The sequence below is a fragment of the Peromyscus maniculatus genome, chromosome 4 (assembly GCF_049852395.1).
Source record: "Peromyscus maniculatus bairdii isolate BWxNUB_F1_BW_parent chromosome 4, HU_Pman_BW_mat_3.1, whole genome shotgun sequence".
NCBI lineage: Eukaryota > Metazoa > Chordata > Mammalia > Rodentia > Cricetidae > Peromyscus > Peromyscus maniculatus.
In genome coordinates this window covers 104,517,339-104,532,733 of record NC_134855.1, presented here as the reverse complement: position 1 = coordinate 104,532,733, position 15,395 = coordinate 104,517,339, and the positions used below count along the sequence as shown (strand labels likewise).

Sequence of the window (15,395 nt, the reverse complement as noted above, 5' to 3'; positions counted from 1 at the left end):
GGCCATTTCTATGGTGGCAGCACTACTACAGCATTCTCCCTCTCCTGTAACACCACCTATCTATTATTTTGCCTGTTTCTAGGACAACTGAAATGCAACCATCTCTTCTCTGCACACAAATCCTACCTAGTTGTCAATTTCTCTGTCTGTACCATGACTGCCCTCCCTTTCTACTCATGACTTCAGCCAAGTGAAAGACTGGTACCTGCTAAACAGATAAAGAACAAAACAAGAAAAGAAAGCACGAACATAAGGAGACACTGAAGTCTTGCTCTTAATTCTAAAGCTATATCTAATATGGCCCCAGTGTCAGTCATATAAAAAGACTGGTATAAAACAAATAATTAAACATTTGACCTGAAAGCACTACTGAAAACATATTCTTACTTATTTTTATTTTCATTTATGTGTGTGTTGTATCAATGTATGCTCTATATGTGCAGGTGCCCAAGAGGACAGAACAGGGCACTGGATATCCCAGAGCTCAAGTTAGCAGCATTTGGAAGTCATCTGAAATGCGGGACCAAACCAGTCTCCTGTACAACGCACTCTTAATCGCTGAGCCATGTCTCCAGTCCCCGTTTTATTTACTGATATAGGATCTCACTATGTTGTCCAAGCTGGCCTGGAACTCTTGGGCTCACATGAGACCACAGGCCTGAGCCACTGCACTCAGCTACTATTTTTCTTATTCAGTGCATGAATAAACTCAATCCTTCCATTTGATCTAACAATAATTTATTACAATAAAAAGCAGACAATCAGCTTATATACTGCTATATACACATATTGATCCAAGCCAAATGTATGCATGCACATACTTGCAAATAATGAAACTATGTTTTTGCTTTGCTTTTCCCAGCCACACGGGAGTTTAAAATTGTCAAGGTATCATGTGATCTAAATCCACTGTTATGTTGGAGATAGAGCTGCTGCTTAGCATTGCCAGACCCAGAGTTTGATTGCCAGCACCAGGAGAGAGGTGACGGGGAACAAAAGTGAATTTCATAGTTAGTTAAAACTTTTAGAGGATATCAGTAGTTCTATTATGCAAAAATAACAAACAAAAATACAAAAAAAGGTACCTGCTGTTGCTTGAAGTCAGGTCTTTTTTTGATAAGATTATAAACAGCCACATATTTCATATAAAGCACATAGGCCCTTTCCTCATCACGATCTAGTCTGCACTCTTCTGCTGCCTTGAAGATCTTCTGAGCACTGTGTACATAACTTTAAAATTGAAAGAAAAGGTAAAATACTTGCTACTGGGGGGAAATACACATCATATACAAACTCTGAAGATGACCACAATAAGATCAATTTCACGATTTAGGTTGTATTACTTCATACAATTACAATGTATACCTTCGCTCTGGAATGAGGCTAGTCTTAAGAGATAAACCATAGACAGCTAGACAGGAATGACCAACTTAGGTCTAACCTTTATGACGTTCCTGCCCTTAGTAGTTGAGAAAGTTTAAAGGTGGATTGTAAAAAGACTTAAACAAAACTACTTTCCTTATTACATTTACCAATTTAGCTCAAAAAGTAGAACAATCTTTCTCCATGTCCCTTCTAAAAGGTATTTTTTAAAAGCCATTCTGTTACTGGTAATATTAAGAAATAATGGTGTAATGTTGGAGAGGATGTGGAGCAAAGGGAACACTCCTCCACTGTTGGTGGGAATGTAAACTTGTACAACCACTATGGAAATCAGTATGGCGGTTTCTCAGAAAATTAGGAATCGAACTACCTCAAGACCCAGCCATCCCACTCTTGGGCATATACCCAAAGAATGCTGATACATACCATAAAGATACATGCTCAGCTATGTTCATAGCAGCACTATTTGTAATAGCCAGAACCTGGAAACAACCTAGATGCCCATCAACGGAAGAATGGATGAAAAAAATGTGGTACATATACACAATGGAGTACTACTCAGCAGAGAAAAACAATGAAAGCATGAAATTTGCAGGCAAATGGATGGAACTAGAAAAAATCATCCTGAGTGAGGTAACCCAAACCCAGAAAGACAGTTATGGTATGTACTCACTCATTGGTGGATTCTAGATATAAAATGAACAATCAGACCACAACCCATAGAACCATAGAGGCTATATATATAGCATGGAGGTCCCTAGGACGACTGGGGCATATAATAAATTTCAGTTTTACTCAATTATTGAAAAAAAATAGCCAAATGAATGGAAACACATGAACTATGAACCATAGACTGAGGGGCTCCCAGCTGGATCAGGCCCTCTGAATAGGTGAGACAGTTGATTGGCTTGATCAGTTTGGGAGGCATCTAGGCAGTGGGACCAAGTCCTGTGCTCATTCCATGAGTTGGCTGTTTGAAACCAGGAACTTATGCAGGGACACTTGGCTTAGTCTGGGAGGAAGGGACTGGACCTCGCTGGACTGAGTCTACCAAGTCGATCACAGTCCTCGGGGGAGGACTTGTCCTGGAGGAGGTGGGAATGGAGGGTGGGCTGGGGGTAAGGGGAGGGCGTGGGAGGGGGGAGAATAGGGGAACCCATGGCTGATATGTAGAACTGAATGGTATTGTAAAATAAAAAATATATATCAAAAAAAAAAAAAAAAAAAAAAAAAAAAAAGAAAAACAAAAAAAAACAAAAAAAAAAAAAAAAAAAAAAAAAGAAATAATGGTGTACTCTCGGATTTTCTCTTTACTTTTAATTACGTTTTCACCACTCAACTGTCAGCACTGATGTTTTGTTTTCCTCCCATTTTTCATTTATTTCCTTGATAAAATGACTCATTAAAATGCTTCTGTGCCCAGAAACCAGGGGCCTTGAACTAGACGGATGATTCTTTTCGATAAATGCCTGCATGTAAAGATATATGAATAAAGGGGTTTACTGTGTGACTCACTGTGTCACACTGCAGCTTCCATAGATTTTCCCCTTCTTCCTTTTCTCCCCCTCTTTTTCTCTTAATTTTTACTTTGTTTTATTTTAGGGTGGGGCAAGAGATGGGTGGGATTAGGAGGCATGATGTGAAGGACACAAATAAATAAAATGCCCCTGTGCCTACACAGATCTTTTTAGCTTTGTTCATTTGGGATCATGTGTCCTATTTATTCCCAATCAGAGAATACCTATTGCTACCCCATGATCTCTAAGATCTACTTTTCCTAAGTCTGGGGAATGTGGTAGCTAGACCTACCTTTCTTTCTTTTTTTTTTATAATTTATTTATTTTTATTTTATTTGCATTGGTGCTTTTGCCTGCATGTCTGTCTATGTGAAGGTGTCAGATCTTGGACTTATAGACAGTTGTGAGCTGCCATGTGGGTGCTGGGAATTGAACCCGGGTCCTCTGGAAGAGCAGTCAGTGCTCTTAACCGCTGAGCCATCTCTCCAGCCCCCTACCTTTCTTTCTAAAACTTTATTTCCATCTAAATAATAATATAATTGCTTATTAATCTCTAAATCACTTTTGCTGGACAAAATAAATTTGAACAAAAAGTTCTCTTACTGTTCTCTGTTCCTTAACTACTGGGTTAACAATTTCAAGGACAACCTATTTTTACCAAATTTATATTTTCAGCAAGTACCAGAATCAGTTGACCACTTGACCATGAAAGTTTGGACCCTCTCTTGGAAAGGCACATTTTCTACCTGTGCCTTAGATGGCAAGTATACCCAGAGAAATAAAATCACATAAAATAAATCAAGTTAAAGATTGTATCAAATTGGCACAAACAGTATTACAGAATACTAATGTTTCTATCTTAGGGATTTTGTTATTGTGATGAAACACCATGACCAAACAATTCAAGAAGGAAAGGGTTTGTCTGGCTTACACATTCCCAGTCAGAGTCCAGGGAGGGAAGCCAAGGCAGGAACTCAAACCCATGGGGAACCTGGAGGAGGGGCTGGTGCAGGGGCATGGAGGGGTGCTGCTCACAGACTTGGCTTGCTCAGTCTGTTTTCTTATAGAACCCAGGACACCAGCTCAGGGGTGTCCTACCCTCAGTACGCTGGGCCTCTCCCATAAATTAGTAATTAAGAAAATGGCCTACAGGCATGCCTTCCTACAGCCTAATCTTGTGTAGGCTTTTTTTTCCCACTTAGGGCCCCTCCTTTCAGATGACCTTAGCTTGTCTCAAGTTGCCACAACACCAGCCAGGACAACTAGACAAAAAAGCAGTTACAGCCCCTCTTTTAATCAGAGAAAGACTATACCAGCATCCTAACTTATACGTGTCCTACACAAGAGTAAAGGCAATCTTTATGGTTTGTGGTAAATGGCTTTAATAGAACTCTCATATACTTTAAACTTATCATCTAGTATCCATACTGGCCAGGAAGCAGATAATTTACATTTGAGCAAACAGACATTTACTCTGCTAAGACAAAGCTAAGAACATCTCTGGGGCTATTTTACTCTTGTGATCATATTATGTTTCCAATCAACTCTAAGTTGGTTATACATTAAATCCAAATAATAAAGAAATGAAGTAAAAGGAATGATTTAATCAAACTAGCAAAGAGCACACACTTCTTGGTGCTGGTTTTCTCAGGTTTAACTTCTGTCTTCTTATTGAGGTCTTTTAGTGAAGAACTGAGGTAGAGTTCTTTAGGAACTGAAGCTACAGCAGGCATGATGACTGATGCTTGATTTCCTACTTCAACAATGGATGGTCTGGTTCATGAAAAGTACTTCTTTCCTAAAACAAAACCAACAATTCCACTAATTATCCTCATTAGCAAAAAAAAAAAAAAAGTGTTAAAAAATGAAACTCCTTGATGAGGGATGTAGTTCAGTGGCCAAGTGACTGCCTGGCATGCACCCACACACCCACACATATATACACACACACGCCTTTAATCCCAGCGCTCAGGAGGCAGAGCCAGGCGGATCTCTGTGAGTTGAGGCCAGCCTGGCCGGCAGATCGAGATCCAGGACAGGCACCAAAACAACACAGAGAAACCCTGTCTCAAAAAAAGAAAGAAAGAAAGAAAGAAAAGTTGTAGGTAGAGCCAGGTTTATATGGAGCTGAGAATAAAAACATATTTCTGCTAAAAAATACTCCTACACTTGGGTTTCCTCTGAAAGAGTTTTTGATGTTGTGTGACATTCTTTGATTCCTGGTATGCTCTGTCAAATTCTGACCAGAAGAAAAAAAATTGAATGAAAGCATGAACAATGGCAGGGTATGTACAATTAAATTGTGTGCCTGACTATTCACAGATACCTAGAGACAGAGCAGATCAAAGAACCCAGGCAGAGGGTCTCGGTAAGATCCCAAGTGTCACATGAAAACATTGGTGACCCAAATAACTTTATATGTGGTCTTCTGTCATGCACAACTAACTACAATTTGAATTAAAAGCAACTTTAATTGTTTCCATCACTTCTCTCTGCTCTCTAAATGATTCTATCAATTCAATACATGAATGGGGGCAGGGCAGCAGCTAGAGAGCCGGCTCGGAAGCTGGAACCACTCTTCTAGAAGACGAGTGTTCAATTCCAGCACCCACATGGTGGCTCACAACCATCTCTAACTCCAATTCCAGGGGCTCCAACACCCAAGTGGTGTATAGCTATCCAAGCAGGCAAAATAGCCATACACATAAAATTTAAATTTTCTTTTTCTTCAAGACAGGACTTCTTTGTGTAACCTTGGCTGTCCTGGAACTTTGTGGATTAGGCTGGCCTTGAACTCAGAGATCTGCCTGCCTCTGCCTCCTGAGTGATGGGATTAAAGGATTTAAGGTGTGCCCTACCACTGCCTGGCTAAAAAAAAAAAATTATAGGGCTAAGTTATAACTTAAGAGAATGGTCTTAGTTCACTTACATGAAACTCCAAAAGCATTCCAATTGTTCTTTGACTCTAGTCATTCCTGTATTAAACACTAATTCTTTAGACTTACCCCTTCCAATTCTGTTAGTACTACATTCTTAGTCACCAAACCATCTCTCTACAAAATCACCTTTTTACCATTTTCAGTTTTCTCTGTCTATACTTGTCCATGCATCCATAAAGACATGTTGAACTAAACAGTAATTGGTAACTTGAGATGTATGCAATTAGAAACAATGATCTCGCATTTAAACACTTTGTACATTTTACCTCCTATTTTGAAGCCTGCATATAAAGATATAATAATGAGAACTCTCTGGCCATGTCATCACTTCTAAATAGGTCAACTAACATTGGATGTGTCCTTCTACTGAGGTGTCAATTCATTAACAATTCACCATCAAACCAACTAAGAACATCCATTACGTAAAGGATATGACAGGAATCTCTTGGATTTCCTCACTCGCACAGACAGCATCACTATTCTAGTATCGATGTAAATCACAGGCAGATTTACCTTGCAAATGCAGGCTCTGTACTGAAAGATAAGTGTTAAAGACGACATAAGACCTAGTCTCTGCTCCCTAACGATAAACACTTTAGTTCAAAAACAGAAGGTGTCAGATCCCTTGGAAGTGGAGTTACAGATACTGTGACCTGCCATGTGGGTGCTGAGAATCAAACCTGGGTCATCTGGAAAAGCAGCCAGTACTCTTAATTACTGACCTGTCTCTTCAGCCCCTAAAACTTGGATCTTTAAAAGAATGTGCAAATCCTACAGTAAATCACTGGCTATTTTAAAGTTAAATTTAAACACTCATAGATAGCCTACTGTATAAATGTCACGCTTTTAGAAGCTGAAGGATTAAAATAGGGTATTTCCACACAAGGCTTAAAAGACTAAATATGAAACAAAACTGTAAATAGTGGGAAAAAATAGTAGATGGAGTTACAAACAAAAAACGTTAAGGAAGAAAGGAAAGCTATCAGCGCACCTCTAGGAATGAGCTGCCAGAGAGAACGTACAAGGAACCACGGGCCAGTGAAGTCACAAAAACAGTCTCACACTGATCATAAAAGGCCATGAAAGGCACGTGAGTATTTATCTTGTTTTCTAAAGGTAATGACAGAGTCACAGCAGGGTTCTGAAGGAAGTTGTGTAGTCCCAACAAACAAGAGCACTAAGATGGGCTTTAAGACCCAAGAGAGAAGGATGACGTTAGAACTGGGGCAACAGAAATGGACTAGAAGTATACACAAGCAACATGGCAAAGACAATGACAAGACTTGACAAATGGTCAGACACAGCATGGGATGAGGTCACTAAAGTCCTCAGCAATGCCTTTGTGGACAAATGAGAATATATATACACTTATGTGTTACCCCCCTCCCCACTTGAGACAGATTCTTGCTATGAAGCCAAGGCTGGCAGTGAACATACAACCCAGTAAAATTATGCCATAATTCAAAAAAAAGGATTGTAAACAAAGTAGCCAGATGTGGTGCTTACCTGAAATCCCAGCATCTCTGAAGCTGAGACAGGAAAACTGAGAATTCAAGCCAGCCTAAGCTAGAGAGCAAGGCAATGTCTCAAAACAAAACAAGAACTCGATGGCTCACATGACAGAAGTACTTCCCCAAATGCAGTTCAAAACCAATACTGGTTGGGAACTACTTCTCTCTAGCCTGTAACAAAATAAGCTTGTGAAGAATGTAAACCAATTAAGCATACTGACTTTTATAGTAATCAGACTTCCACTCTAAGGCAAGCTTTTACATCCTAAGGAAAACAGAAGACTAGGCAGGGCTACATAATGCAGCCATGTCTCACAACTGAAGATAAGGTGGAACCTTCAATGATTCAGACTCTGAACAGCACTGTTCTACAGGACATAGAGAACAGGGATCTAGTCTAACATCAACATGTCTAATAACGTGTCTAATACCAATTGTTCCACTATACAGTAAAGACTGGTCACTAGCAAGACTCAAGGAAAGGAAAATCCAGTTCAGCTAGAAAGAGAAAAAGCTTTGGCCAGCCCACAGTGTCTTTTTCAATGTTGGGCCCCTACCTCTTTCAGGGGCCAACTTAAGTTTTCCTGATGGTTCCAGTTCTTTCCAGTTTATTTCTTAGTCTGAGTCCTACAATGCTTGTTACCTATACTGCTCATTCAGTACAGTTTTTGGCCCAAATAACAATTTGGTTGAAATGATGAGAGCTGAGGTGAGAAAGGAAACATTCAGAAGAGAAGCACTATAGAGACATAAAGTGAGAAATTACCATGGGAAAACAATGAAAAATGGTAAGGCAAACTATAGAATCCCTAAACAACAATCTCTGGAACAAGAGTCCACTGATAATATGTTGTATCCTAATATCGACCTTAATAACCCTCAGTCAACACTTAATAGCTGCAAGTTAACGGTACGTTAGTTAAGGAAATATAGTTACAGAATGGAGGATCTGTGAAGCCATCCAGAAGTGTTTACAGTTGACTTAGCAATCAGTAAAGTCAATATTACCCCAGAATGGCCAAAACTGGTATATACTAGACGGGTTTGAAAGAGACAGGAATAAAGGAATAATATTATGGGAAAGAATGATTAGGAAGCAACCACAGGGAAGAACAAATTAGGCACACTGCTTCGGTGAGTCAATGATTAAAACTGAGTATTTTCACTTGTTTACATTACCTCATTTTCCTTCTGTAAAATGGGAAGAACACTAAGGTTATTAACTAAATAACAATAAAAAGCATTCAAAATGAACATTGCACTGTGGTGCATGCCTACCTAGGAGGCTTAAGCTAGAGGGTAGTGAGTTCAAGGCTACGTCAGGCTCATAAAAAGATCACGTCTCAAAAACAACCCAACAAGCAAACCAACAACAAAAATGTAGGGAAAAAAACAAAAACCAAACAAACTGTAGTTTAAAACCTGATCATTGTGAAAAGCACTTTTCAACCTCTGCATACTCACATTTGAGACCAGACTAAACTTTGTTGTGGGAGGCTGCTCTACACAGTGTAGGACAGACATTTGGCACCATCTCTAGCCCCTGCCCACAAGTTGCTAGTAACATTCATCTTTCTTTCTCTAGCCCTGCTAAACAAAATGCTCTAGACATTGCTCAGTGTTCTAGTAAGGAAACTGCTTCCAAATAAGAACTGCCAACTCTCAGGAAAGTGAGCAGCTCAGTAGGAACATTTTGAACATACAGTAAGTATTTAAACTATGGAGTCTAAACAGAAATATGTTAATTTAAAAATCCCAATTTCATGGCTGGAGAGGTGGCTCACTGGTTAAGAGCACTGGCTGCTTTTGCTGAGAACCCAGGTTCAGTTCCCAGCAACTACATGACAGGTCACTCAAGTTCCAGGGAATCCAAAACTCTTCTGGCCTCCCTGGGCACCAGGCATACACACGGTGCAGACATACATGCAGGCAAAACACCCGTACAAATAAAAATAAATCTTTCTATAAAACCCCTATTGTTGGGAAGATTACAACATATTGTCACTGAAAATGATACTGTATCACTTTTATTCTGTGACAAAATATCTGAAATAACTCAAAGGTGTGTGTGTGTGTTATTTTGGTTCACTATTTCGGAAGAATTTCAGTCCATCACAGCAGGGAAAGTCATGACAGTGTTTACAGCAGCAGGAGTGTGCTGATGTGGCTCCTTTAATCTGGCAGACCAGAAGCAGAGAGCTCTGGGGGAACCATGGGCCAGAACAACCTTCAACAGGCTACCCCCAGAAACAAACTTCCACCAGTCAGCCCAGCTCCTAAAGGCTCCATACACTTCAAAACTGGGTTTGAAGCTGGGGTCTGGTGCCCAAGCACCCAAAATCTGAGCCTGGGAAAGGCATTTTTACAATAATCCTATCTTCCTCGTTTTTATGTAGTATTTTAAAACCTACATAATACTCTTTAATACACAGTCATCAGCCTTTGTGGCATGCATCTGTAATTCCAGCTACCTGGAGAGGCTAATGAAGGAAGATCTCTTAAGCTTAGGAGACACAGTAAGACACTTTCAAAAATATATATAAATACACACAATAAAAATCCATAGACATTATATACTAATAATTAACATCAAGAAAATAAATCACCAAGGAATTGAGCCCTTGTTTTTCTACAGCTGATATTTTACTTAAGGTTCCAATCTGGGCATTCTAAAGGAAGAAAGATTCAGAAAAAGAACAGACATCACTCCAATGAAGGAAAGTATAATGCTAAACAAGGAAAAGAAGAATTCTAAGGAACCTGAATAAGAATATTAGAATGCTAAGGAAAAAGAAAGAGAGAAGGAAGGAAATATCCCTAGTTTTTAATCTAAGAGCAATTATATATATTTGGATTATATTTGGTAAGTATTTAGAATATTTTATATATATAAAATACAGTTTGGTGTGTTGTATATCTGCTTCTTGACTGCCGTGAAGTGAACAATTTCTATGACATACTCTTACCACCAAGACTCTGTTTCACCTCTGACACAAAACAATGGAGCCAACCAACCTTGGGCAGAAGCCTCTGAAACTGTGGGCCAAAATCAATCTTCTTCTCTTTAGAAATTAGGATGATAAGCATTTTATGAATAAAATCTGATGTGTTGGCTTTATTTTACAACTGTCTTATTTACAAAGTTATCTGGATTCTGTCCCATTTATAGTATCAACAAAAGATCATGATTAATAAACTTCAAGTAAATAAGTCAACAAGTTAAATAAAAAAATCTTTAAATATTTTTGTTGGTTTCCTTATTCACTGTTATTTCAAAAAAATATGTCTACGAGCAATTATTCATTACTGACAGGTTTATATTACTACTGCAAGATCCTTGCAATTCAATTTTAAAGATGCACCTAACACACAGTCAAAAGAACAAGAATGCACATTTTAAGTATCTACAGTTATGGCATAATTAAGATATATCCTGATTATTAGTTATAACTAAGTGTAATTAAAGAAGCATGAATACAGGCAATATCCCCACATTGGCACAGTACTCTACAAAGAGAAACCACCTAAATCCAACATGACACATTCCACAGGGAGTTTTACACAGAAAGAGCTGAAATGGAGCAAAATCTATTCACAAACCTAAGCGGAAGAGAGCTTGAAAAAATAGCACAGGGATCCGAGCGTGGTGGCACACACCTTTAAGCCCGGCACTTGGGAGGCAGAGGCAGGAGGGTCTCTGTGAGTTCGAGACCAGTCTGGTTTACAAAGTAAGCCCCTATCTAAAAATAATAATAACAATAATTATGCTGGGTGGTGGTGGTACATGCCTTTAATGCCAACACTCTGGAGGCAGAGGCAGGCGGATCTCTAGGAGTTCAAGGTCTACAAAGTGAGTTCAGCACAGCTAGGGCTGTTACACAGAGAAACCCTGCCTTGGGGGAAAAACAAACCAACAAATCAAAACAAACAAACAAACAAAAACCCCCAAAACTGACAAATAAGAATTACATCCACCAGTTAGGCAGGCATCGTTTAGAAACCCTGGAGCTTTTTAATAAATATTAAACTCCTTGGACTCTGCAACACCTCCATGAGTCAAGTAAAGACTTCTTGAGTGACTGCCTTGGTCAAGGTCACAGAGTAAACAGAAAGCAAGACCCAAAACACTGGCACGGGGTCTGCAGCTTGGCGAGTAAGTGAACATCACTGCAATGTGGAGTTCTGACAATGCCCTCGGCATATCCGAGTTGAAATTAACTTGTCGGTGCCACACGTCTACAATCGAAGGCACATTTTTCGGGAGAGAAAACCCCCTATTTGTTTGAATAAGTTTTTTTTTTTAAGTGTGAGGAGTTTGGTTAATTCACTTCTTGTACTTCACTAAAAACATAGGTGACTAGGGCAAACATGACAAATGGTTATAATAAGGCCTGGGGATGTGGGTAGCACACCAGAAAACAGAAGCCAAAGGAAGGAGATCAAAGTCGGGTCTAGTGTCCCAAGAGAACGGGGAACTGGTCAAGGCCACCCTCTGAGACCGGCAAACCACAGCAAACTCTGGGCAACCGTAGGAGGGCAACGCGAGAGACCAGGAGTCCGGGCCCTTGCTGGACCAGCCAGTTGTCTGGGGCTGTCCCACCCCTCCGCGGACAGGGCTCGTCTCCCGGATGACCAGCAGCGGGCGGACGCCTTCCCGGGAACCGGGGCCGGAGCCAGGCCGCACTCACCGCAGCGCCCGCACTCCGCTAACGCCAGCCTTCTCGCCTGACGCCCATCGCCCACCACCCGAGGGAGAACGAGCCTCCGCTCTCGGACGCAGGGCAGCGCAGCTCATCCCCTCTTCCCGATTTGCATTGCGTGGCGACGCGTCGCGTCTCCAGACGTCACGGAAGAGGAGGGGCTTCCAGTGAGCCCCGTAACTCCTCCCCCTGTCCCCGCAGGGGAGGGACACCGGGGAAGGCCTGCTCCGGAAGGGCGCGCGCCGAGGCGTCCGCGCATGCGCCGGGGAGGCGGTGTGCGCCGGTGCGTGACGGAAGCGCGCGTCGGGTACTTCCGGGGTCCTCGCGCTTCTCGTTTCCGGGTGGTGGCAAGTTCGACCTGTGTCTTGGACGTTTCCGGGGAGTAAGCGAGGGTGTTCTGACGCCTGTCAGCTGTATTTTTTTTCTCAGATCAGAAATTACGGGGGAAAAAACGTGAAGGGCATTGATACCCTCTAAAACTTGGGAATGGGCATTTTCCAAAGCCAAGCCTCAGTTAAAGAACAGACATGTTCGGAAAACTGTACAGTCAACATCTCCTAAAGGCCCAGTCTTACCAAGCAGGGGTCTGAACTTTTTGCAGAGTCTAGTTATGCACTCTTGTGGAGAAATGAGTTACTTCGATTATCTGTGTACATAAAAGCTGCTTAGGGTAGAGTTGTTGGCCCTAGTCACTAAATCCCTAGGGGCAGGCCAAATGTCTACTAAGTGTATAAAATCAAAGTGCTTACTAGATAGGCAACCATTAACCGTAAAAAGTAGTAAGTGCCCAGTACACCAACGGTGCTTCACATACAGCCTTTAAAATAAACGTTAATTTCCTTTCCATTACAATTAGGTACATGCAAAAAATAATAATAATAATAATCATAATAATCTTGTGGGGCTGGAGAGATGGCTCAGTGCTTAAGAGCACTGATTGCTATTCCAGAGGACCTGAGTTCAATTGCCAGCACCTACATGGCAGCTCACAGCCGTCTGTGAGTCCAGTTCCATAGCAAAACACCAATGCGTGTAAAATAAAAAGTAACTTTAAAAAAATCTTGTATTTATACTTAAAAATCAACACTAACGTACTATTTGTTTCCCCAACGTGTAAAGACTGATATAGTAAGATACATTGTAATGCTTGGAACTATTGAGTAAAGAGTGTTAATATCTTTTTCCATGGGGCTGGGGAGATGGCCCAGTGGTTAAAAGCACTAGCTGCTATTCTAGAGGACCCAGGCTCAATTCCCAGCAACTACCGGGCAGCTCACAACTGTTGGTAATTTCAGTTTCAGGGATCCAACACCTTCATACGAACATACATGCAGGCAAAACCACCAATGCACATGAAATAGAGATAAGTAGGTTTTTTGTACTTAAGAAATTGTTTTTTGAGCATAGATTTTAGGAAAATTTTTTCTCTGCTGAGCATCTGAGGATTGAGTAAGTAAAGAAAACTCTAGAGCTGAATTTGAGAGCATGGAGAAGAATTTGGGATGTTCTGACAGTTTAAAGGAGCCAGTAATGTAAATTGAAAGAGGAAGAGAGACATTATTGGAGTGAATCAATGAAAAATTTCTCTGGGCCCAACAAGATAAGTGAAAGCCTTACCAAGCATGTAAAGACCCACAGAGGTTTCCTAGTGAGAACTTACTCAGGGTTCGAGAATCTAAGCTTGCTTTACCCAGCAGGGCTGCATAAGGGGATGATTGGACCATGGGTTTGGTTACCAGGTGTTTGGAAGGGGCTGCACTTAGCTATGCGGTGTGCTTTGATGGCAAAGGGGAAGGTTTTGCCCCACCCCTTGGCATTGCTATAAGAAGCCCTTTTGAAGAACCAGAAGGGGCCGGTGGATTTTGATCCAGGTCCTCCTGAAGCTATCCTGTGTTTCTGTCTCCTCTTTGCTATCTTTATATCTGATAATAGAAAAAATAAATTCAAAAAACCAAAAAACTGTTAAAAGTGTGATATATATATTTGTAATAAAGCCGTTATTACATCTTTAAAAAAAATTTCTTATTCCTCTCTCCTCATCATAAGAACCTTTTAAAAGGCGGGAGCTGGCTTCTCACAGATGGTGCCCTGAACAGGGACTTAGGTTAAGGTGAAAGGATGATACATGGTGCTGGTTGAGGTGCATGGTGCTGGTTACCTCGTGGAAAGGTCATGGTCACAACAGAACCCAGTGTTAGTTCTCAGAGCTTTATTAGGAGAGAAAAGGGGGAGGAGGGGAAAGAGGAGAGCCAGGCTGGAGAGAGAGAAAGATGGTGGGTGGGGGAAGAGAGCAGAGCAAAGCAGAGAGAGAGGGTGGGGTCTGCATCCGTCTTTTAAGGTGCGTATGTAGTCGCTAACACACACTGATGATGTAGGACGCAAGACCCGGAACTGTGCATGTGCAATTGTGTAGCTGGAGTGGCACAGAATCCTAACATAAGGGACCCACACACAAGCAAATTTGACAATCTAAGTTTGATCCCTGAAAGCACAGACACACACACACATACCTGGTATTCCGAAAGTTGTCCTCTGATCTCCATGTGCTTCCCCTCACCAAAAACCATAATTTTTAAAAAATCTCTCAAGATGAGGTACCAGAAAGGTTTTTTAACAAATACTGTTTTTAATATTTACCTATAGTTATTATTTTTATTTTTTATGTATGTATGCATATGGGTGCCTTCTGAGACCAAAAGAGGGTGTCCTACCCTCTAGAGCTAGAGTCACAGGTAGTTGTGAGCCACCCAACAAGTTCTGGGAACCAAAATCTCCTGGAAGAGCATCAAGAGCTCTTAACTATTGAGTCATCTCTCTAGCCCTCACCTACAGTTATTTTAGTTGCAATGATGTAACTCTGCTTCCATCTCCTTCCAGCAAACAGAATTCTTCTTACTTTTTACCTAAACTTCCAGTGGCCACACCTATCAGGATCCCAGAAGAATTTCCTACCAGGCAAAACACAGCCACCATACTCTCCTAAGAACCAGAGAGAGGAACAGAAACCACAACATATCACCCACTCAACAAAGGCAAGACCAGATATCAACACGTAGAATTACAATCTTTCCAAACCCAGATGCCTAGGCACCAGGTAAAAACACAATAATAGCCAGGACAATATGTCTCCACCAGAGCCTAGCAACCCTACCACAGTAGGCCCAGAGAGTTGCAACTTAGCTGAAGCAAAGACAAAGACCCTAAAATAGCCTTTATAAATATGATAGAAGTCCTTAAAGAAGAAATTAATGAATCCCTTGAGGAAATCTATGAAAGCTCAAATGGTGGAAGGAAGTGAATAAAATAGTTCAGTACCTAAAAGTGAAAATAGAATCAATAAAGAAA

General features: G+C 40.9%; 1 protein-coding gene across 2 annotated transcripts in view; it reads right to left on the bottom strand.

The window, feature by feature from the left end:
• Positions 1 to 12,314, bottom strand: part of Usp8 (ubiquitin specific peptidase 8) — a 58,612-nt gene extending 46,298 nt beyond the window's left edge. Inside the window, exons 1-3 of one of the 2 annotated variants that reach the window (XM_006986472.4) lie at positions 12,039 to 12,314; positions 4,530 to 4,698; positions 1,086 to 1,230 (exon numbers count right to left, since the gene is read on the bottom strand). In XM_006986472.4, the coding sequence (XP_006986534.3) occupies positions 1,086 to 1,230; positions 4,530 to 4,633 (249 nt within the window). In that variant the 5' untranslated portion in view covers positions 4,634 to 4,698; positions 12,039 to 12,314. The remainder of the gene's footprint in view (positions 1 to 1,085; positions 1,231 to 4,529; positions 4,699 to 12,038) is intronic. The other variant, XM_076570570.1, reaches the window with a different exon arrangement.
• Between the last annotated feature and the right edge of the window lie 3,081 nt (positions 12,315 to 15,395).